This window comes from Hemiscyllium ocellatum, chromosome 19 (genome assembly GCF_020745735.1).
Source record: "Hemiscyllium ocellatum isolate sHemOce1 chromosome 19, sHemOce1.pat.X.cur, whole genome shotgun sequence".
NCBI lineage: Eukaryota > Metazoa > Chordata > Chondrichthyes > Orectolobiformes > Hemiscylliidae > Hemiscyllium > Hemiscyllium ocellatum.
In genome coordinates this window covers 46967090-46990720 of record NC_083419.1, presented here as the reverse complement: position 1 = coordinate 46990720, position 23631 = coordinate 46967090, and the positions used below count along the sequence as shown (strand labels likewise).

Sequence of the window (23631 nt, the reverse complement as noted above, 5' to 3'; positions counted from 1 at the left end):
CACTGATGGGTGTAGCATATTGCATATGATTGAGCTGGAGGCGTCATGAGCCCGTTACTAATTCTGGCAGTGCCTTCAAGATCCTATTCTGAATGGCAAAGCCACTCTTTGTTTTACTAAAAGGAAATCCTATGTGGTAAAATTATTGGAATTTTTTTTGAGAATGTAACTTCTAAGTGAATAAAGTGGAACTAGTAGACCTGGATTTTGAAAAAGCTATTTGACAAGGTGCAATGCAAAATACTATAGGTGAGCTCATTCTTATGGAGGTAATGTATTAGCATAGATGGAAAATTGGTTAATAGACGAGTTGCAATGAGTGGGCATGAACATATGACATTTTCAAGTTGACAGGCAATGAACAGTGGAGTTCCATAAGAGTCAATGTTGGGGCCCCAGCTTTTGACAATTTATTGCCTCATGGAATCAAACAATGTGGGGAGCTAGCAGGAAATGAGATTGGAGCCCAAGATCAGTCATGACGGTACTGAATATCAAGCAGGCTCAGTGGATTGTGTTATCTGCTCCACCCTCTATTTGCTGTTGTCCTGTGAAATTACGATCACCATCAGTCTTGCCTTTACAGTAAGCTGGTGTATCTTGAGTTACCTCTCCCCAGGAAGGCAGGTCTCTCTGCAGGAATGTCAATTTGCCGTCTTGATAGTTTGTCATTGCAGTTCTCTTTTTCAGAATGGTTACTGTTGAGATAATCCATTAAGTGCAAGAACATGCTAAGTTGCAAAAGTTGTTCTTTTTACCACAAATTTGGTATGGCCCCTTTTCTCATCCTTCCCATTAAAGCGAACAGAGGATATCCTGACGAGGGCTATTTAATTTACAGCTGCTACAAAAGAATGTCTGCCCAATACAGGTGTCCAATAACTTTGGACAACTGGACCTCCATGCAGATTTTCAACTAGGAACTCCAAGATCACAGCACTGCCTCTGTCATCAATCTTCCGTTGCTACAGTACTTAGAAAATAGAGTGGCTCAGTGGTTAGCACTGCTATCTCGCATCACCAGGGTCTCAGGTTTGATTCCAGCTTGGTGACTGTCTAGGAAGACAATACCTTGTGCAAATAACATCAATTGTAGCTGGTACTTTGGTAAGTTGAACACACATGCTACCATTTTCCTGTAATAGTAAAACAGTGAAAATTTACAGATGTTATGTAATGAACTCCTCTCATTTTACATGTCTAGTCAGCTCATCTGTTGCGATCCAGGAATCAATCCATGAATAAGTTTAAGAAAATGCAGTATCTCTTTATCACAATACCTTGCTCGCATCATGTAAACATTGATGTAGATTGAAAACAGAACATTGTTGAGGCTGGAAATATGAAATGTAAATGTTGGAAATGCTTGGGTCTGACAACATCTCTGGTGAAAAGCAGAGTTAAGGTGTTGAGTCAAATATGGCTTCAAAATTGTAGCATGGTAGAAATGTGATGGGTTGTATGCTGTCAAAGCGGGAGGTGGAGGAAGAGCAAAGGAGAAGGTATGCACTGTGGGAAGAGAAGGAAAGGTGAAATGGAAAAAATATCATCAAACAAAAGCCAGTAGTAGTTGCAATGATTGTCATAATGGCAAACTTTTGATCCTAAATTCCAAATTCCTGTTCTTGATGGAAGCTTGAGGTATCAGAGACAAAAGTTATATCATCTGTCGATTCAGTTTTTAGTAAACTCATTGATCACCATGAGTTAAAATAATCTAGTTTTCCCTAATTTATCCTTGATTAGTTGTATTATTTTGTTGCAGGAGAGAATAATTGAGCAGCTTAAAGATCAAAGAGAAAGAGATGAACGAGAAAAGCAAGAAGAAATTGATGCTAACAAGAAGGAGTTAAAAGAAGTTAAGGAACGGATCACTGGTCTCCAAGGAGATGTTTCGGAGAAAGAGGTAAGTAATTATATGTTTCATGTAATATGTGATGTGAAGTGAGGAAGTTGTTTATCAAATATAAACTGTTCTTGTTTGAGAGTGATGCTTGTCAAATAGTGAATACTATGAAACAACCTTAACAAGGAATTTAACGAACCATTCCAGTAAAACTGGAATCATCAATGTAATTTGTCTCAAAATCAAAACTACCTCACAGTAATTAATTCCAGATAATAGGTAATATTCATAATACGTGTTATCAAAATGGTCTTTGAATTTGTTGTCATTGCAAAGGTCAAAGGAGTGACCACGAGAATATGTAGGAAAAATTATTTGCAGCCAATGTTACAGGGTAAATATAAGTCAAAGAATGAAGAACAAAGAAAGTTTACAGCCCAGGAACAGGTCCTTCGGCCCTTCAAGCCTGAGCCGATCCAAATGTACTGTCTAAACTGTCGGTCAATTCCTAAGCATTTGTATCCCCCTGTTCCCCACCTACTCATGCATCTGTCCAGATGTATGTTAAATGAATCCACCATGCCTGCCTCTACTACCTGTTCTCGCAACGCATTCCGAACACCCACCACCCTCTGTGTGAAGTACTTGCCGCGTGTATCCCCCTTAAACTTTCCACCTCTCGCCTTGAAAGCATGACCTCTCGTTATTGAATCCTTCACCCTGGGATAAAGCTAGTCTCTATCCACCCTGTCTATACCCTTCATGATTTTGTAAACCTCCTCAATCTCCTTTTTTCTAGTGAAAATAAACCTAACTTACTCAACCTGTCTTCATAGCTAGCACCTTCCATACCAGGTAACATCCTCATAAGCCTTCTCTGCACCCTCTCCAAAGCGTCCACATCCTTTTGGTAATGTGGCGCCCAGAACTGTACACAATATTCTAAATGCGGCCGAACCAATGTCCTTTTTACAATTTTAAAATGACTTGCCAGCTCTTATTCTCAATACCCCGTCCAATGAAGGTAAGCATACTATATGCCTTCTTGACCACTCTATCCACCTGTGCAGCAACCTTCAGGCTACAATGGACCTACACTCCCAGATCTCTCTGCACACGAGTTTTCCCAAGGCTCTTCCATTCATTGTATAATTCACTTTAGAATTAGACTTGCCTAAATGCATCACCTCATATCTGTCTGGATTGAAAGCCATTTGCCACTTTTCTGCCCAACTCTCCAGTCTATCTATATCCTTCTGTAATCTCTGACAGTTCCTTATGCTTTCTGCTACTCCACCACTCTTTGTGTCATCTGCAAACTTGCTGATCTTAGCAACAGTGCCATCTTCTAGATCATTTATGTATATCATAAACAACAGTGACCCCAATACTGACCCCTGTGGAACACCACTGGTCACCTTTCTTCATTTCGAGAAACTCCCTTCAACTACTACTCTGTCTCCTGTTCAACCAGTTCTTTATCCTTCTAGCTAGAACACCCTGCACACCATGTGACTTCACTTTCTACACTAGTCTACAATGGGGAACCTTATCAAACACCTTACTAAAGTCCATGTATATGACATCAACAGCCCTTCCTTCATCTAACAACTTGGTCACTTCCTCAAAGAACTCTACTAAGTTGGTAATGCACAATCTCCCCTGCACAAAGCTATGTTGCCAATCACTAATAAGTTCATTCATTATTAAATATAAATAGATCTTATCTCTTAGTACCCTCTCCAGCAACTTCTCCACCACCGACATCAAGCTCACTGGTCTGTAGTTACCCGGAATATCCTTACTACCCTTGTACAGAGGGACAACATAAGCTACCCCCCAGTCCTTGGGGACCTCATCTGTATTTAAGGATGCCACAAAGATATCTGTCAGGGCCCCAGCTATTTCCTCTCTCGCCTCCCTCAGCAATCTGGGATAGATCCCATCCGGTCCTGGGGATTTGTCCACCTTAATAACCTCTAGCATACCCAACACATCTTCCCTACTTATGCCAACGTGATCCAGACTAATCAAACTTCTATCTCTAATCTCAAGATTCATCATGTTCCTCTCCTCAGTGAACACTGATGCAAAGTAATCATTCAGAATCTCAGTGATTCTCTCAGGTTCGGCACACAGCCTTCCTTCATTATCTTTTAGTGGACCAATCCTTTCTCTAGTTACCCGTTTGCTTTTTATGTAAGAATAAAATGCTTTGGGATTTTCCTTAATTTTGCTTGCTGAAGCTATTTCATGACCCCTTCTAGCTTTCTTGATTCCTTGTTTAAGACTTGATTAAATCAGTGAATTTGACACAGAAATGCTAAGTAAAATTGTGGTAAAGATTGAGGAAAATTTGAACCAGAATGAATATACCACTCTGCAAGCCATTATGTTAACAAGATATGGATTAAGACTCTAATATTTTAGGCTGCGCTTTTGGACCTCAAAGAACATGCCTCGTCTTTGGCATCGTCTGGACTGAAGAAGGATTCCAAGTTGAAAGCACTGGAGATAGCTCTTGAACAGAAAAAGGAGGAATGTTCTAAACTAGAAGTACAACTGCGGAAGGTAAATGCATATCCAAACATGTCATTTATTGTAAGTTTTAGTCTAACTGGCTAATATTGGTGATAATATGAAACATGCAACTTTTTGAAAGCATGTCTAACTTCTTTGGCGTCCTACAGGTTTGTAATTGTCAGTTGAATTCTGCTAAATCTCAATGAGCTAAGCCATTTTTTTGTAGAAATAACCATCGTGCATCCTGTCATGCAAAGCACATGTCATTTCCAAATAGTTGTTAGATCCAAATAATGCTTGATAACTATTATAGGGAACATGAAGTACATAATGAATCAACAAAACAATTTACATATAAAAAGCTGTATATCCTTTCTATTGTTAAAAATCTCCTGTCAGCAAAATGAATATATTAACTCAGTCTATCTAGATCAATAAAAGACCAAAACAGAGTTTTCCTATTTGGCATGTGATCAGTAACAGTCATGTTACACTCCCTCTTCAGTAAAATACCCTTTATGGAGTAAATAGAGCAAAACTGAGTACAATACTCCAAATGCAGTTCAACCAAGGCTTGATACAATTCCAGCAAGGCTATACTTCAATACATAAATTCTCTTTTAAAGGCCAACATACCATTTGCCTTCCTAATTTTTTGTTGCATCTGCAAGTTAACTTGCAGTGACATTCTGTGTCTTTTTTTTTGGACATCAAACTTCCAATCTGTCATCAATTAAGAAATACTGTACATTTATGTTTTTCCTATCAAAGCAAAAAATGTCATACTTCTCCTACATTGTATAGTACAGGAGGCCATTTGATTCACTTTGCTTTTTTCTTTAAACAGAAAGCTGTCCAATTAGTAAAGTTCCACTTTTTGTTTCCTGCAAACCTGTAATTCTCCTTTGTAAATTATGGCTGAATCTACTTCCACCCCTTTCCAGTTGTATCTGCCACATCAGCTTAGTAGATGAAAAACAAATTACATTTCCCTTTGTTGTTTGCCATTTTTCTTACATGTATATCCACTATTAAATAAACCATTCATGGAACCAGTTTCTCTTTCTTGATTGTACTAAAAAACATCTGAATTTTTAAAGCTTGCCCTCAAACTCCAGTATTTCAAGGTGCTTAAGAGTTTTTAAGATGTAGCATTTAGCTGAAGAGGAAGATTTTGGGGAGGAGAGGAAATAAAAAAGATTTGACAATGTCTTGAGAAGTTAATAGACAGGATACTGAATTATGACTTTGTAAAACCTTAATCATCATATCATCAGTATGTCAGACCCACCAATTTAACCAAATATCTCTTGTGGTGATGTTGGTAAAAAGGCACTCCGAAAAGCCAGAGCTGGACTTGAAATTAAGGAAGTACACAAAATAGTAAATATTCTGAATGGATACTAGCTCTAAATATTTGTAAGGAAGGCATAAACTTTCTGAAAAAAAACAGACCTAACCTGAGTAGGATCAACAGCATTGATATCAAGGAAATGAGTTGTGGACAGGCTAAAAGCAGTGTTTGTAAGATGAGGCGATATTTTGCTTGGATGCTAGGAAAAATTAGAAAACAGATTTATAAAACTTTGGCCATCACTATAAGGAATCACTGAGCATTGCAGAGATACCAGTTGATTACAAACTGACTAATATGATGGTTGTATACAAAAAGGGAAACAAATAAATCTGACAACTAAAGCCTTATTAGTCTTATTTCCATGTAAAATAGAGGAATTAAGAATATTGAACATTATAATCTTGTTTTATTTGTTTGTTTATTCGTGGGATGTAGGCATTGCTGATGAGCCCAACACTTAGTGCCCATTCCTAACTCCCCTGGTGAAAGTGATGATGAACTACGTAATGATAACCTGTGAACAGAAAATTTGTTTTGTACCAAACACATTGGATTGAAAATTGAATTATTTTTACTCAAGTGTTTGTTCTGTTGACTTTCACCAAACGTTTCTCTTTGTGAAGCCTGCTGAGTTTTTTTTTAACTATCTTACCAAATTTTCCACATGAACTGCCTACTCTGCCCTTGTGATACCCATTATATCTGGTTCTAGTTCCAATCTACCAATCATCAGGTCCAGAACAACTATCGCTGCTAAGCTATCCAGGAATGGACTGGCATTGCTACCACTGGTGGATTTTCAAAAGGTCATGTGCACCCAAACAAGTATTCTTAATCCAGAGCTTTCCTGAAAGTTCCTGACATTGTCCTTAGACCTGGCAGATGGGGGACAGTTAGCAGATTGCTTTGCGTGCGAGCACCCAGAGGTAATGGTGGGTGACATGGTGCTCTTCGCTCAGGATCAACAGCGGAGGATAAAACACCTGACTATGCTAGACTGGTCAGAAGTTGCCAATGGGTTAGTGCAGTTAGCTATCTGGAAAATGCACAGCCATGTAGGAAAAATGACTTTCCCTGTTCGACCACGATAGATGTCACCATCTTCATTCCAATATCTCTTACTTATCAATCTTACTGCACCCACTTCCAAACAAGACTCATGCTCTATCACTCACTATTACCTGCAACATATTCCCTCACTTACTGTGACCCACTTCAGCACTAACCCTGCATGCCCTCTACATTACCTTCTTACCCTCTCGGACCATCTCTCCATCTGCACCATCAGCAACAGCTGTACCTTTCCTCTCCCTTAATACCTCATTCTGTCTCAGTCCAGGAGGAATATAGGGCAGAAAGAGTCAAGACAGGTGGCATGCAGCCCACTCCTTATTAGGAGAGGATCCTGAATCTCTCAGCTCTGAGTCGCTGACTGACCGTGTCCCAACCCCTAGACTAGTATCAGAGACTTCCCTTTACTTATTGTGCTGGGGACCCCTTACCAACTTCTCTCGAATGAGGACTACTGACAGCCATTACAGACATGCTGGCTTTGTACCTAAACTAAATGGCATCTAATACAGCAGAGCAATGGATCGGTATCTCTAGCTGAGAGGCAAGGCCCAAAAAGAAAAGGCAATGAGGGATGCTGTGAGCTGGTTGGCTCAAAGTGAGCGGGTGCTAAGAGGGTAAACAAACATTTCAATGTTACAGCCTGGTCTAAGTCTTGAGCTTGGTGTCTGCTTGAGCACAAAGCAATCTTGTTGCAGTATTACAATGATAGTTGCCAGTGCAGAAATATATTGTAAGTGGATCGTAGATATTCCATGAGGGTTCTTAGATGCTGTCACATGTTTGGTACCTCTCTCTGTAGATGTAGGGGACATGTGGCCAGTGCCCATTGAGTATGTTCTGAGATGTCTGTACTTGGTGACCAATGTGGAAATTCTTTGGAGCAATCAGTGAGCTGAAATTGTTGGGTATCCACTTACTTCCAGGTTAAGAACTGTTGACATTCAATTTCTTGTGGTGTGTGGCACAAGAGAAAGCTGCATTCTAATGAGGAGAGACCTCCAGTTAATAAGATCATTAATAGGCAACTTGCCACTGTCTCGTGAGAATCTTGCCTCGATACCCGGAACAAAGATTTAGCTAGTTGTTAGCTAGTTGGCCTCACCAATCATTTCTTACGGGATTCAGCACATTTTCTGCCATGTCTCAAGTGGCTCAGTGGTTAGCACTGCTGCCTCACAGTGCCAGACACCCAGGTTCGATTCTATCTTGGGTGACTGTCTATGTAGAGTTTGCATGTTCTCCCTGCGTCTGTGTGGGTTTCCTTTGGATGCTCCATTTTCCTCCCATGATACAAAGGTGTGCGGATTAGGTGAATTGGCCATGCTAAATTGCCTATCGTATTCAGGGATGTGTAGGTTAATGCATTAGTCAGGGGTAAATGTAGAGTAATAGGGTGGGGAGAATATGTTTGGGTGGGATACAGCTAGACATATCTATGCTCACAGAATTGCACATTGGACACAATGTCCTAGCCAACACGATCATGAACTCTGCCCCACTAGTGGTGATGTATACAGCTGGGAAAACATTGCCCTGGAAGTCCTCAATATTGATTCTGAGCCACATTGTCTCATGTCAGCAGATCAAACTTTGGCAAGGAAACCTTTTGCTGATTAATACTCTGGCGCTTATCAAGAGCAATGAATCAGTACTCCTATATGTTAAACACCACTTGGAAGAAGTACTGAAGATGGCAAGAACTCAGAATTTCATCTGGAAGAGTCCCGGAAAATTTGAAAACAGCTCTAAACATATACATAGAAACATAGAAGCAGGAGGACACCATTCGGCCTTTTCAGTCTGCTCTTTCATTCATCACGATTGTGGATGATCGTACAACCCAATAGCCTAATTCTGCTTTCTCCCCATAACCTTTGGTCCTATTCAAGGAGAAAGTAAGGTCTGCAGATGCTGGATTCCTGAAGAAGGGCTTATGCCCGAAACGTCGAATCTCCTGTTCCTTGGATGCTGCCTGACCTGTTGCACTTTTCCAGCAACACATTTTCAGCTTTGGTCCTATTCATCCCAAGTGCTATATCTAGCTGCCCCTTGAATACATTTAATAATTTGGCATCAACTACTTCCTGTGGCAATGAATTCCATAGGCCCGCCACTCTTTGGGTGAAGGTATATCTCCACATCTTGGCCCTAAATGGTCCACCCCAAATCCTCAGACTGTGACCCCTGGTTCTGGATGCACCCACCATTGAGAAAATCCACCCTGCATCTATCCTGTTTAGTCCTGTTACAATTTTATAAGTCTCTGTGAAATCCCTCCTCACTTGTCTGAACTCCAGTAAAAGCAATCCTAACGTGGTCAATCTCTCCTCCGACGTCAGTATCGCCATCCCCAGAATCAGCCTGGTAAACTTTCACTGCACTCCCTTGAGAATAAGACCATCCTTCCTCAGAAAAGGAGACCAAAACTGGACAAAAGATTCTAAGTGTGGGCACACCAAGGCCCTGTATAACTGCAACAACACATCCCTGTTCCTGTACTCAAAACCTGCTGCATCTGCATGTCTACCTTCAGCGACTGTTGTACAAGGACACCCAGGTCCTGCTGCACATTCCCCTTTCCCATTTATAGCCATCCAGGTAGTAATCTGCTTTCTTGTTTTTGCTTCCAAAGTGAATAATCTTGCACATATCCAAATTATACTACTGCTGCCATTGACTTGGCCATTCACCCAACCTGCCCGGATCATGCTGAAGCATCTCTGCATCCTCTTCACAGTTCCCCCTCCCACCATCTGCAAACTTTGAGATGATACATTTGTTCCCTCAACCAAATCCTTAATATCTGTTGTGAATAGCTGGGGTACTAGCATCAATCCCTAAGGCACTCCACTGCCCTGCTAATTTGAAAAGAGCCTATTAATTCCTACTCTTTAATTCCTCTCTGACAACAGGTTTTCTATCCATCTCAATCTCCTTCCCCTTATCCCATGCACTGTAATCTTGCAGAATAATCTCTTTTGCGGGACTTTGTCAAATAATTTCTGAAAGCTCCAAATATACCACATTGACTGGCTCCCCCTTGTCAACTCTGTCAGTTGTATCTTCATAGAATTCTAACAGATTTGTCAAACATGATGTCCGCTTCATAAATCCATGCTGACGCTGTCTGATCCTGCTACTGCTTTCAAAATGTTCTGCTATAAAGACGTTGATAATGGATTTGAAAATTTTCCCCACTACTGATGTTAGGCTTACTCTTCTATAATTCCCTCGTTTCTCTCTACCTCCCTTTTTGAATATTGGAGTAACATTAGCTACCCTTCAATCTGCATGGATTTTTCCAGAGTCTGTAGAATCCTGAAAGATGACCGCCAATGCATCCACTATTTCTAGAGCCACTTCCTCAAGTACTCTGGGATTTGGATTATTAGGCCCTGGGGATTTATGTTCCTTCGATCCCCTCAATTTTCCCAGTACCATTTCTCTACTAATATTGATCTCCCTCAGTTCTTCCCTCTCTCTCAATTTTGCATTCTCCAACATTTCTCAATTATGCTTTCTTTTGTGATGACAGAACCAAAATATGTATTCAATGGTCAGCCATTTCTTTGTTCCCTATCGTACATCCCCCCCCCCCCATTTCTGACTGACTACATTTGTCTCCACTAATCTCTTTCTCTTCAGGTACCTATTGAAAGTCTTCGTGTCGGCCTTTATATTCCCTGCAAGCTTACTTTTGTACTGTATTTTCCCTTTCCTAATCAGTCCCTTGGCCCTTCTTTGCTGAATTTTAAACTGCTCTCAATCCTCAGACGTATTATTTTTCTTGTCACACCTTTATTTTGAATGAGAAGGAAGCCAAAAGAAGCAGGTAACCATTGGCCAGTTACCTTAACATCTGTCATTGGGAAAATGTCAGAATGTATTATGAATATGTAATAACACCATTTAGCACAATATCATCAAGCAGTTAGTATGTCTTCACAAAGGGAAAATCATGCCTGAAAAAATTATTAGGATTCTTTGAAGAGTATGAAGCCGGATGAATAAAGGAGAAACTCATAAATGTAATTTGTTTGGATGAGGGAAGTTAATGTACTATAGTTATGTTTGTGAATGACACAAAAATAGGTGGAGATGCAAAGTGGTGAGGATGACCCGAAGAGACTGCAGAGGAATAATGACAGGTTAGGTGAGTGGACAGATCTTGGCAGATGGAATATAATGTGTAAATGTGAGGCTATGCACTTTGGCAGGAAGAATAGAAGCTTTATGTATTACTTAAATGCAGAAAACTATGGCACAGAAGTATTTAGAGAGACTCATGCATGAATCACAAGAAGCTAGCATGCAAGTTCAGTGGGTAATAAGGATTGCAAATGGAATGTTGGCCTTTATTTCCAAAGGAAAGGAGTATGAATGTAGTGAGGTCTTGCTAAAACTATACAAGACACCAGTCAGATCATACCTGAAATACTGGAATAAATTTGGGCCCCACATCTAAGGAAAGATATACTGGCTTTGGAGGCAGTTTAGAGAAAGTGGTTAAGGTTGATCTCCAGTTTGGAGGGATTTTCTGATGAGAGTTTGTACACGTTAGGCCTGTACTCATTGGAGTTTAGAATGAGAGGCGACTTTATCAAAACATTTAAGATTCTCTGGAGTCTTGACATGTTGAGAAGTTGTTTCTCTTTGTTGGTAAGTCTTGGACTGGAAAGCATAATTTCAGTAAGGATCTATCCATTTAAGATCAAGATGAGGAGTACTTTCTTCTCTGAGGTAGTTAATCTATGGAATCCTTTTCAATAAAGGTGATCAAAACTGGGTCATTAATTCAAGGCTGGTATTTTTGATTCTTAATCAGTAAGGGAATGAAAGGTTATGTGGAAAAGGCAGGAACGTGGAGTTGACAATTATTAGACCAGCCATTATCTCATTAGTGAAGCAGACACAATGTGCTGAATTCCGTACTTCTGTTCCTGCGCTTTTTAGTATTCATCATTGAGTGCCTTGACAGTAATGGTACTGACCAAGCTAGTTGATTCCTATAAGACATAGCTGTTTGGCTGGGTCTGCAAGTGATACCTAGGGAACTGTTATCATTCACTTGGACAGCATACTGTAAATCAAACCTCCCTATTCCCAAAGTTGTACCAACTGTTAAAGTATTTTTAAAGGATTGCAAGGCACCTTTGTATTTCAGACTTTCAGACCAAGCTTGATAGAAAGCACAGATCTGAACAAGAATTATTAATTAGTATACGGAGTTAGACTATCATTACTTGAAAACGGACAAAAACCATTGACATGTAACATTGTGAACTAAAACTTTAATAATCTTTTAAACACCTGCCTTTCACATACATGCAGACAAACAAATAGGGCAAATAGATTTTGACAGAGGTAGAAAAAATTGAAGACAGTTCATTGGTCTTTACTTCCTAGTTCCAGTGTTGAGATTATCTTCTTTGGCTTGTCAGACTCCTTGTTAATCAGTTATCTTTGTGTGTTTCCATGGGATTGTGTGAAGTATAGAATAACTGATTCATTTGAAAATTCTCTGATTTATCAACACAAAAGCCGCAGTTGACATCAATTGCTACAGGAAAGGTGACAAGTTTTTCTTTCAAGTTTAAACAGAGATTTTGACTCCAAAAAACAGGCAATGTATAGGCTGAGAGAAAATGTGCACACTCTTTTATCTCCCCTCTTTCTGTGTCTTTGTAACTTGTTTCCATCTCCAAGCTGCTGAGACATCAGAGAACCAGTCACATGGTATTGGCAGACAAAGCATCTCTGCCATTGTTAACTCTCACTCGTCAGCAAACTAATCAATTTGATGTTGCTGCCCTGAAATATGTCAATACACACTCTTGGCTCCAAATTGTTTGCAATCTGAGCTTCAATTACAGATTGCTCACAGTTATTTACAGTTTTCTCCATGGGTAACAGGTTAGTTGCCGTTCAAACTGCAGGGACTCTTTCAGATACATTTTTAGAATAGATCTTTTTTCATTTCAGTCTAAGTCACAGTTCTTACCAACAAAACCCAAAAACATTCTTGCTTTCATCCTCACCAATCTCCATATTGCAGATGACCCTGGCCTTAATGGTGTTGGTCAAAGTGACCATTGCACAATCATTTTGGAGATGACAGCCTGCCTTTGCTTTGAGGGTACTGTCCATTATGTTGTGTGGCATTACCACTGTGCTAAACCGGCCAGACTTCTCACAGATGAAGCAACTCAAGACTGGGCATCTATGAGGTGCTGTAGTCCATCGGCAGCAGAATTATGTTCAGCTGTTATCTGTAATCTCATGGCCTGACAAACCTCCACCTCAACAAAAGCAACAAACTGGGAAATTAGCCTTAATTCAATGAGGTTTGCAGAAATATGCTCCTAGATCAGGAGCAGACATGCCTAAAACTGTGTTAATAAATAACTCTAAGCACTGCCACAATTGACAGATCACATTTAAGCTCTACTGACCTACCATGAATGCGATGGACAATTAATTTAGTGGAGGAGGCTCCGCAGACATAGCCTATCCTTGGTGATGGGGCACTTCAGAGCGAAATAAGAGTCTGAAGCATTTGCATTCAGGTTCAGCCAGAAGAAATCCACCTTGGCTACCTCCTGACATTCCCAGCATCACAGATGACCGTCTTCAACCAATTCTGTTCACTCTTCATGATATCAGAATGCAGTTGAATAAACCTAATACTGCAAAGGCTGTTTGATAGCTAGGCTTCATTCTGGTAGTCGTACTGAAGACTTACACTCGAGACCTAGCTGTACCGCTAGCCAAATTGTTCCAGTACAGCTACAACACTCACATCAACCTCCTGTAGAAAATTCTGCAGGTATGTTCTGTATACAGAAAAATGTAATTTTGTTAATTGTTATTCCAACTGTGTACTCACATCAGTGAAGAGATAGAAGGGTGGCTTGACAATACTGTCATCAAGTATCACTTGCTCAACAATAACCTGCACCCTGATTTTCAATTTGGGTTCTGCCAGGTCCACTCGACTCCTTAGTTCATTATAACTTTGATCTAAACATGGACAAAGAATCAAACTCCAGAGGTGATGTGCAAGTGACACTCTTAACATCATGGCAACATTTAATGGAGTATGGCAACAATGAGCTGTTGCAAAATTTGTTGTCGTTCATGTAGGACATCAGCGCAGAAAGTTCCTCCTGGCAGTATCCGATGTCCAACTATCTTCAGTTGCTTCATTCATGACCTTCTTTCATCATGAGGTTAGAGGAGGGGATGTTTATTATGTTTGGAGGTCGTTCAGCACCACTTTCAAGATACTTAAGCAGTTTTTGTCTCGATGCTGCAAGAGCAGGATAACATTCAGGCTTGGATTGATGAGTTGCAAATTGCATTCATGCCACAGAAGTTCAAGATAATGACTGTCTGTCTGCAACAGGAGAAAATGTAATCATCACTTCTTGATGTTCAGTGCAGTACCATCATTGAATTTTCCACTACCTTGGGGGAGCCTGGGATTTAACACAGACTTGGAGTGAAATATGGCCAGCCCATATAAGTAATGTGATTGCAAGAGTAGATCAGAGGCTATGAATTGTGCAGCAAGTAGCTTATATCCTGTCCCCCAACTGCCTTCCCATTATTTACAATGAACAACTCCAGGATGCAATGGGATACTATCCACTTGGCTAGGTGAAGGAAGCTCTAACAATATACACAAAATTCAACTCCATTCTGGATAAAGTAGCCCTCTTGATTGTGACTCCATCCACCATCTTCAGTATTCACTCCCATCATGCCGATGCACGGTGGCAGGTCTGGGTGAGATGCATTGCATTATAACTCTTCTTCAGTTACATGTTCTAAGCCTATGACCTCCAACACTTTGAATTATTAGGGCATCTGATGCTTGGGAATTTGCAAGTTCCCCTCCAAGGCACACGCAATCTTGTCTTGGAGCTATATTGTCATTCCTCCAGTGTCACTGGGTCAAATATTTGGAACTCTCTTTCAAACAGCAATGTATTTGTTTCTGTACCAGAAGGTGTGCAGCTAGTGAAGAAAGCAGTACACCACCCTAACTTCAGGGCAGTTAGGGGCTGACAATAATTGCCCACGTCTCTTGAGCATGTATATATTTTTAAAAATCAGTTTTCATTGGGATGAAATTGTCTTGTGACTTAGTCAAATTCTACCTTCAAAGTTTTTTCTGTTACAGGGACACTAAAGAGTGTTCAAGCAATAAGAGCAGTGCAGAGAAAAACAGGAAAGACAAGGGTAACTTGGAAGGGAAGAAGCTGAAAAATTACCTTTTGAAATAGTGGAAAAGTTGAGAGTAGGTTGTTGAATCATAGTTTCAAACTAGAAATGTAAACCTCTGACAGACGTCAATAAATTGTTCTTTACTCAAAAACTAAGTATTACATGGGATAGATTTTCAGAAAGGATAGAAAAAGGAGAAAACTGGAATATTTTAAATCAGTTGAATGTTAAAATAGGGTCATTTTACACAGTTGAACCAAAGATGCATTGAATGGGTTTTTTCACCTAGAACTTTAATCTTGTGAATATGTAAACTTTACATTTTTGAACTTGTTATATTTTTGAAATGAATGAGTTTGGTACGAACAGCATTATTGAGCAATGAGTTTTTTTTAAAAGAACCAAGTTGAACTTCAGATTTCAAGTGAACTAGCGAATTCATGTAACTTTTTGCACTGGCTTCTGAAAATTTGTTACCTTCTCAGCTTGTGTCTCCTCTTCTTCAATTGGGACTTGACACTTGGTGTGCCATCCTGCTAGTGGCTGACTTGATTTGCATTCTTAAATATTCATTTTCTACTTCACTGTTTGGTTCAGAATGCACTACACTAGTGCCATTCTGGCTGATCTCTTGGGCGATAATGTAAATATGGATAGGAGTAGGACATTGAGCTCATTACGCCTGTTATGCTATTCAATAGATCATAACTCATCATCCAACTCAGTGACACTATACCATTTGATGTCATTAGTCTCCAGAAATCTAAGTATCTTGAATATTCTCAATACAAATGCCAAGTAACTGTTTAACTGTTTCCCAATAATCTACTGGGAATTTTTCTTTTCGTACCTGTAATGGGTCCACATTTGTCCCACTTTCTCCTCCTCACATACCTAAAGAAGTTTTCCCAGATGTTTCTCGCCAATTTATGTGCATAATCTCTTTTCCTTTTCTTAATCAGTTTCTTGGTTATCTTTTACAGGGTTTTAAATTGCTCCAAATTCCCAGCTGCACTGCTCTTTCTGGTGTCTTTATAAACCTTGCTGATCCTTTGTTTTATGATCCTTTCTCTTTAATGTGCTGCTCTCATTCCTTATTAAAAACACTGGTTGCCTCTTTTTTTCCTTTTTGCCTATTGCTCTGAGATGTCTGAAATCCATAGTTGTTCAATTCCCAATTTTTGTCACCCTCATGTCAAAGCTCCGCAATGATGATTAAATTGTGCTCATTGATGTCAAATTGTGCAGAGAAATGATCAAACTTTCCATGAATAATCATGTATTCAGAAAGCATCACTTTTTAATTTTGCTTTTATTGTTTGCATTATTCTCCATTCTGATCCTTTTTTATGCTTGCCGGTATTTCGTCTGTCTTGATGTATTATTTTCTACTTTTTAATGATTTTGCTTCTTCGAACATGAGCTTTCTTTCAGATTCCCAACTCTCTCTCAATCTAATTTACTTTGTCTCAGCATTATTTGTGAAATTCCCTGTGATGATGTTAGTCCTGATCCTGCAAAGATGCAACCCATTCAATTTATACAGGATCCACCTGCCCACCTGGTGTTGGTTCCAAAGCTTCAGAAATGTGATGCCCTTCCACACCCCAGTTCTTCAGCTCACTTCTCCTATTTCTGTACTCCCAAGTACACAGAACTGGAAATCATCCTGAGGTTACTGTTGTCTATGTCTTGCTTTCCAATCTTCCTTCTTAGCTTGCTGAAATCAGCTTTTAGGACCTGAGCTTTCCCCTTCCTGCATGTACAAATGTGAACCACAATCTCTGATTGATCACGGTCTCTCAGAAAAGTATCTTGCACCCGCTTCATGACTTCCCTGATCTTGGAACTAAGAAGGCAACATACCATCATGGAGCCACGTCAATAGCTTTATAGGTGATCAATCCCCTTTCACTACTATTCTTCTTGACTGTATATCTGAGCTGTCAGTGATGTCGCTGACTTGGCTCTGACTGCACCCTGAGGTGCCAAACTCCTCACTGGCATTCAAAACAGAGAACAGATCAGTAAATGAGATTTCCTGGGGAGTCTTGCACTAATGGCATGATAGTGTCCTTGGTCACCCATTCCTCTTTTGCCTCTATTCTTCAAATCTGCAGTTTGACCATCTCTCTGAACATGTTTTCCATGCATCTGTCATCTTCTTGGATGTGCCATAGTGATTCTAGCACCACATACATTTTGAAACCTGAAACTCAAGCTTCTCGAGTTGGTGACACTTCCTCTTCTGGTGATTTTACGACATTGTTAATGTCTATGATATCCCACGTGCTAGAGAATATGCATTCCAATCCCCATCACAAATTAATACAATTTAGTGGTTGCAGTAAACTTTGTGTAAAGCACCTCTTTCTCCTCATCTCGGGTGCTGAATGTCAACCTGGTATCCTGCGATCGTGGCATCTTGTTCTAGAATTCCCAGTGAGGGGGAACATCGTGAGGGGGAATCCATCCTTTTAGAATCAATGAAATTCTCTCTCAATTTCTAAACTCAGTGAATATAGGCCTAGATCCAAACTCATCTCCTACATTAGCTGACCATCCCAGCAATTATTCTGGTGAACTTTTGCAGCTCTCCCTCTATGGCAGTAAATCTTAGGTAATGAGGCCAAAAATGCTCTGAATACTCCAGGTGCCTTATCAGATCTTGTACAATTTTGAAATACTATGAATACTTAAAAGTCCACATGGCACGCTAATGATGATTTCTCTTTTAACAAAAAAGCAATTTACTTTGTCAGTTCTGTCAAGGTAGTTTTGAGAAGATCAGAAAATCAATTAAGAATGGTGACCTACATAGGTCAGGCCCAGGAAAACGTGATTGCAGTTAAGTGTCTGTAAGAAACCCTTAGTATTCATGGAAGAAATGTTCATACTGTTGGGCTTATGGCAGACAGGTTAAATGTGGCAAGGCAATTACTTCAGTTATGACTTCAGAAGAGAAGATTCAAAGAATCAGAGTTTGCTTCACAAGTTAGAAAACATTCTATAAGCAGGTGAATTAAGTCAGTTCAAAAGATCCAGACACCTCAGCAACTTTTATCTGTGGATCTTTGAAGACAGTAAAGTTTAAGTAGAAATTTTTGAATTGTTAGAACTGAAAAAGTTTAGATCACAATAATTCTAAGAAGTTCATGCCAATAGACTCGAAAATAAATCATTTGAAGGCTCTTAAGGTATCCAAGGGAAAGAAACTGAAAAAAAAAATCAGTAAATATTTAAATAACTGAGGTTGGAGTGATGTTTCTCAGTTGAGTCTTTCAGATGGTGTTGGGAAACATGTTGAAACTTTGTTTTGGTGCTTTTGTTAAAGGTCTTTGTAACTATCTGTTTGGTTTTCTTCCTCGTTTGTGTAATAAGTATATGGTCTGTCGCCGTAGAACATCAGCTGCATGTTTCAGTGACTAACCACCTTGCTAACCAACTTAAAACTGACCCATATGATCTATTAAACGAGATTTTGTTCTCTGATCTGACTTGTCCAGTATTACTATCCATTTTGGATCATAGCAATGTACTAATATAATCATAATGATTTCTGCTAATCCTTCTTGTATAATCATACATATATCTGTCTTGCTGGTGCTATTGCTCCTTCTTTAAAATGGTTAATAACAAGAAATACTAATTAATTCTTGCTGCTATGGAAACTCTATCTGTGTCACTTTTTCCAAATTAACAGTATTGCTTTGTGTGGTACCTGGGCTGATCTTTCCACTCAAGTGTGTAATAGAGAAGGTTATACTGTCCTAAGTTGTGGTACCAAATTTGGATGAAACACTCCAGATGAGGCTGAATTAGTATACAAATTGAACATTGCTTCGTTACTCTTACACACGCTGCCCCTTTTGAATAAAACCTGTTTTAATAATGGGTCGCAATCTGTCCTACCACTTTTATTGACTTCCTGTTAAAAGTGGGCCTTTTTTTTACTGTAACTCCATGTAATTCCTGTCAAAATGAATCACTTGCACATTTCTGCACGTTAAAATTAATCTGTCACCTCCAAAATCTTTCAGAAGTCCATATTCACTACATGAGTTCTCCTTTACCTTTTCAGAGAAACTCTTGCAACTCCATTAAATATGATTTTCTGTTGAGAAATCCTTTTCTGCCTGTCCTTAATTAATGTGCATTTGTCCATGTGAACATTAATTTTGTCCTGAATTATTTTTTTTCTAGAGGTTTCCCCACTATTCAAGTGAGCAGTTTAAATCACAATGATTTTAAATCACTGAAAATTACTTTTAAAATACACAAAACCATTTGCAAACTAAATTAAGATACTGTAATTTGATCTCAGTTAACTTTGCCAAGAAGATCCAAAAATGTTTAAAATATGCCTCTTTGTGTTCTGAAGGTCAAAAAAGCAAATGAATTTTTAGAGCCTCTTTCCAGGCTGATGAATGAGTGTTTTTAGTAGAAATGCATTCTGAAGGTGTGGTCAGTGTTAATGGATGCACTTTTTAAAACTAATGCTAACTTTATTTGCACTGATCATAATTTGAGCTCAGAATGTCACAAATGTTTTCCAGTGTATGCTGATTGCAGATGAATTGTGCTTTATAAAAACAGCATAACTGAGCGGAAGCCAATATTCCTGTATCGTCATGACGTGCTGTTGTGCTTGAACTCATGACCTGACTCAGGTTTGATTGCTTTCAGAGAGTAAAGATGACTGAGCTAGAGGAAATTGGGGAAGAAGTTGAAAATGTAAATGAGTTTGAGGCTGAGAATGGAAAACACAGCAGAGTCAGAGGTTAGATGTGCAGGAGAAAGTAAAACATTGAGGAGTTAAAAATCACACAACACCAGGTTATAGTCCAACAGGTTTAATTGGAAGCACACTAGCTTTCGGAGCGACGCTCCTTCATCAGGTGATTGTGGAGGGCTCGATTGTAACACAGAATTCTGTGTTACGATCGAGCCCTCCACAATCATCTGATGAAGGAGCGTCAATCCGAAAGCTAGTGTGCTTCCAATTAAACCTGTTGGACTATAATCTGGTGTTGTGATTTTTAACTGTGTACACCCCAGTCCAACACCGGCATCTCCAAATCATTGTTTGAGGAGAAAGTAAAGTATTAGTTGAGTGATTCTGTTTCAGAGATGGGCATTAACCATAGGTTCCTCTATGTCGGATTGGAATGAACTTCAGATGGTTAGTTTTGGTGTCTGTTTGTGTTTCCGAAAGGGTAATATTTAAAGTGTGTGAAGTCCATCTCTATACCACAACACTTGATTGCCTGAAGTATAACAGAGAGGAATCAAGAAAAAGGCACAGGTTCAGGATACATGATTTCAGAATGAAATGAAAAAAGTCATGACTCAGTTGTGAAAATCTTTGAATTTGTCTACTCCAGAAGGTTATGTATTCTCCATCATTGAGTATATTTATATATTGACATATCATATTTTATATATACTGATAAATTCAGAGTTTTGGTGTCTTAATGGATTTGCAGAGTGGGAAAAAATAGTGGAGTTGAGGCAAAAACTTAGCTGTTATTGTATTTCATGGTGGAGAGAGCTACTCCTAAAATTTCTATATACTTGCATTGTAATGAGGTATGAATTTAAATAAAATAAATTACAAAGCGCATTTATTTTCTTGCAGTATAATGCATTCTCCAGTAATAATGCTGATAAACGTTATTTTTGTTGCCAGCCCAAAAGTTTGAACATTTGTTTGTAACATGTTTTTCAATGTTTGTTTTCAAACTGAAGCTTCATGTTTCATTATGTGTAGCAGGGTTTTATGCTCAGTGTAATGTGAGAAGTATAATAGATATTTCTTTTAATTAAAATGGATTCTTCAGTTACATGAAAAAGTGCTTAACATTTTATGAAATTGTAAAACAAAACTGTGTTACATGGACAAGTGATATGAATTATTTGCAGACTCTTTGTAGGTGAGTCCTTAGTCTCTACGTCCTCAAGTGTTTTTATTTGTGCTAATATCTAGTTAAGTTGCATAACATGCTTAAAATAATTAGTAGAGCACTTTTTGAAGATTACTTCAGGTACTAGTTCTCTATTTGCCTCCATTTGATCACAAAACTGTTAGAGTTGGAGAAGTGTGAAACAAGTGAAACATAACACTGCCTGGTGGCAAAATTTCACATTTCTATGTTGTAATTTCTGTGTAAAAATGCAAATTGGTCCATCTGATCTTTAAATGGGAATGCCCATTCCATCATCGCGTCATTATTTTTGATGTTTCCATAACTTGCTATGTTTTCCTTCACTACTCTACTTAAATCTTGTTCTACATGTGACTGCTTTTTGTGCAGAAAATTAATTTCCTGATACCGGTCTTGACTTTACTACTTTTGTTTCTGTGTACCCTTATCTTATGCATTCAGATAAATTTAAAGTGCATTTTTGGATTTACCTTCCTTGTGTATTTAACTTTCATATTCATATAAGGTCACCTTTCAGATGTCTGGAGGGAATAGTGCTGATCTTTTCTCGTTTGTTTCCTCATATCTCTGTATTTTGATTAGGAGAATAAACTGTTGGTGAAACAAAGCATCTGCTGCTGCTTGTAGCTATTCCTGTCAGGAGACCTGCTGTGATGGAATGCTGTGCTTGTCTATGTTACACCATCCCCTCAAATCCACTGTCGCTTATTTGCAAACACTCCGAGATCTATTATCGACCAATACCTAGGTTGTCCCATCTTTTTGTTGCCCTGATGTTTGCCTGCTAGGAGAGATCGTTGCAGCTTTTCAGCTTTAATTAAATGGCTGAAATGGAGCATTTTCTTTTGAAGTTATTTTTCTCTTGCAATTTTAAACACTTCATTTGTCTTGTGGTCTGAAAAAGGAAGTTTTGCATGTTTTTCATTCCCATTTCACAGACTTTCTTCCATAAATCTTTGCCTGTTGTTTAAATTCCTAAGGTATATAGGGACTTGGATAGAATTCATCTTATGAGTTATTTTCCTTGTAGCAAGCTTGAGTTTATGCTTGATCTAATGCATTTGTTCATCTTCACAAAAGATGAAGTTGTCCTAAACAAGCAAACGTATCTACTTGTTTCATTACAATACCATTCACTTCAATCTTGATTCTAGTTGGCTTCTATTTTTCTGAACAACTGTTGTTTGTTTTTATCTTTTTGGTGTTTGTACTCAATCTATATTGAGAGTCAAAGAGCTGTACAGCATGGAAGCAGACCTTTTGATCCAACTCATCCTTGCCAACCAGATCTCCTAAATTAATCTCGTCCAGTTGGCCAGCATTTTGTCCATATCTCTCAAAACCCTTCCTATTCATATGCTCATCCAGATGTCTTTTAAATGTTGTAATTGTACCAGCATCCAACATTTCCTCTGGCAGCTCATTCCATATACATGCCGCCCTTTGCATGAAAAGGATGCCCCTTAGGCCCCATTTAAATCTTCCCCCGCTCACCTCAAACCTGTGCTCTTTAGTTTTGGACTCTGCTACCCTGGGAAAAGGCTTGGGCTATCTATGTCCCTAATGACCTTATAAACCTCGATAAGATCACCTCCCAGCCTCTGGCGCTCCAGGGAAAATATGTAGCCTATTCAGCCTCTTCCTATGGCTCAAACCCTCAAACCATGGCAACATCCTTGTAAGGCTTTTCTGAACCCTTTCCAGTTTCACATCCTTCTTATATCTGGGAGACCAAAATTTAATGCACTATTCCAAAAGCAGCCTAACTAATGTCCTGTACAATCACAACATGATCTCCCAACAGTTTTAAACTTTTAGACTTCACTTGATTTGTGATATTTTGTAGACTCTTCTGGTTTGGCATGTGGCATTGTGTTGTTGGCGTAGCTCAAGTTTGTTGTGTTCTTGCCTCCAATTTTTACCCCTGGAAGTCCACTTTTTTTCTCTCAATATTTATTCTGTGAACAATTTTGCTGATATACTGTCTTGTCAAATTCCTCTCTTCCCTTGCAACATATCTGACTGTGCCACTTCTACCCAATCCTTGCTGTTTGGTCCCAATAAAGTCTCTGGATAAATCTCATATCTTTACTACCAATATCACATCTCAGCAACACATCTACTCCAGGTCTAGGCTGTGTTTCACCAAATGCCTGCTTTGCATGTGTTGCCATTTTTTTCAATTGTTAAGAAATCCATTTCCAGCACTGTGAAAATGTAACTTTCAGGATTTCTCTTTTTGAAGGGTCTTGTGCTTTGTCTATTTCAAAATATGAGGAATGTTCGACTCTATCCAGTAATAGGGAGAAGCTTATTGAAAGGTTTTTGATAGACCACTTGGGACAGTTCTTGGGTCACTGAAGAGGACCTCAGTGGCTACAGACAGTAAACGCATATGAGAGAGACAAGCAGATTCCATGTTAAGTGTGTAACTGTTAGGTGTGCTGAGAAGCAACAGAATTACACAGGTTTTGTGTAGGGCCTCGGTAAGGACAGCAGTTGAATGGCTCCATGCTGTTGGAACTCCGAAAGAAGCTCTAAGAATTAATAGGCAATTAAATGTTGGATCAAGACTCAGAAGCCCTGGGGATCTTAGAAGATGGGAAGATTCCTGGCTGTGTTGGGAAGCTATGGAATGTTCAAAAGGAACCTGCAAG

The 23631-nt window shown here is 39.1% G+C and overlaps 1 protein-coding gene across 5 annotated transcripts in view; it reads left to right on the top strand.

Annotated features, from left to right (window-relative positions):
* Window positions 1-23631, top strand: part of erc1b (ELKS/RAB6-interacting/CAST family member 1b) — an 850092-nt gene that overhangs the window by 141648 nt on the left and 684813 nt on the right. For all 5 annotated transcript variants that reach the window (XM_060839426.1, XM_060839431.1, XM_060839427.1 and 2 more), the window contains 2 exons: window positions 1766-1906; window positions 4277-4417. In XM_060839426.1, coding sequence (XP_060695409.1) covers window positions 1766-1906; window positions 4277-4417 — 282 coding nt within the window. The remainder of the gene's footprint in view (window positions 1-1765; window positions 1907-4276; window positions 4418-23631) is intronic.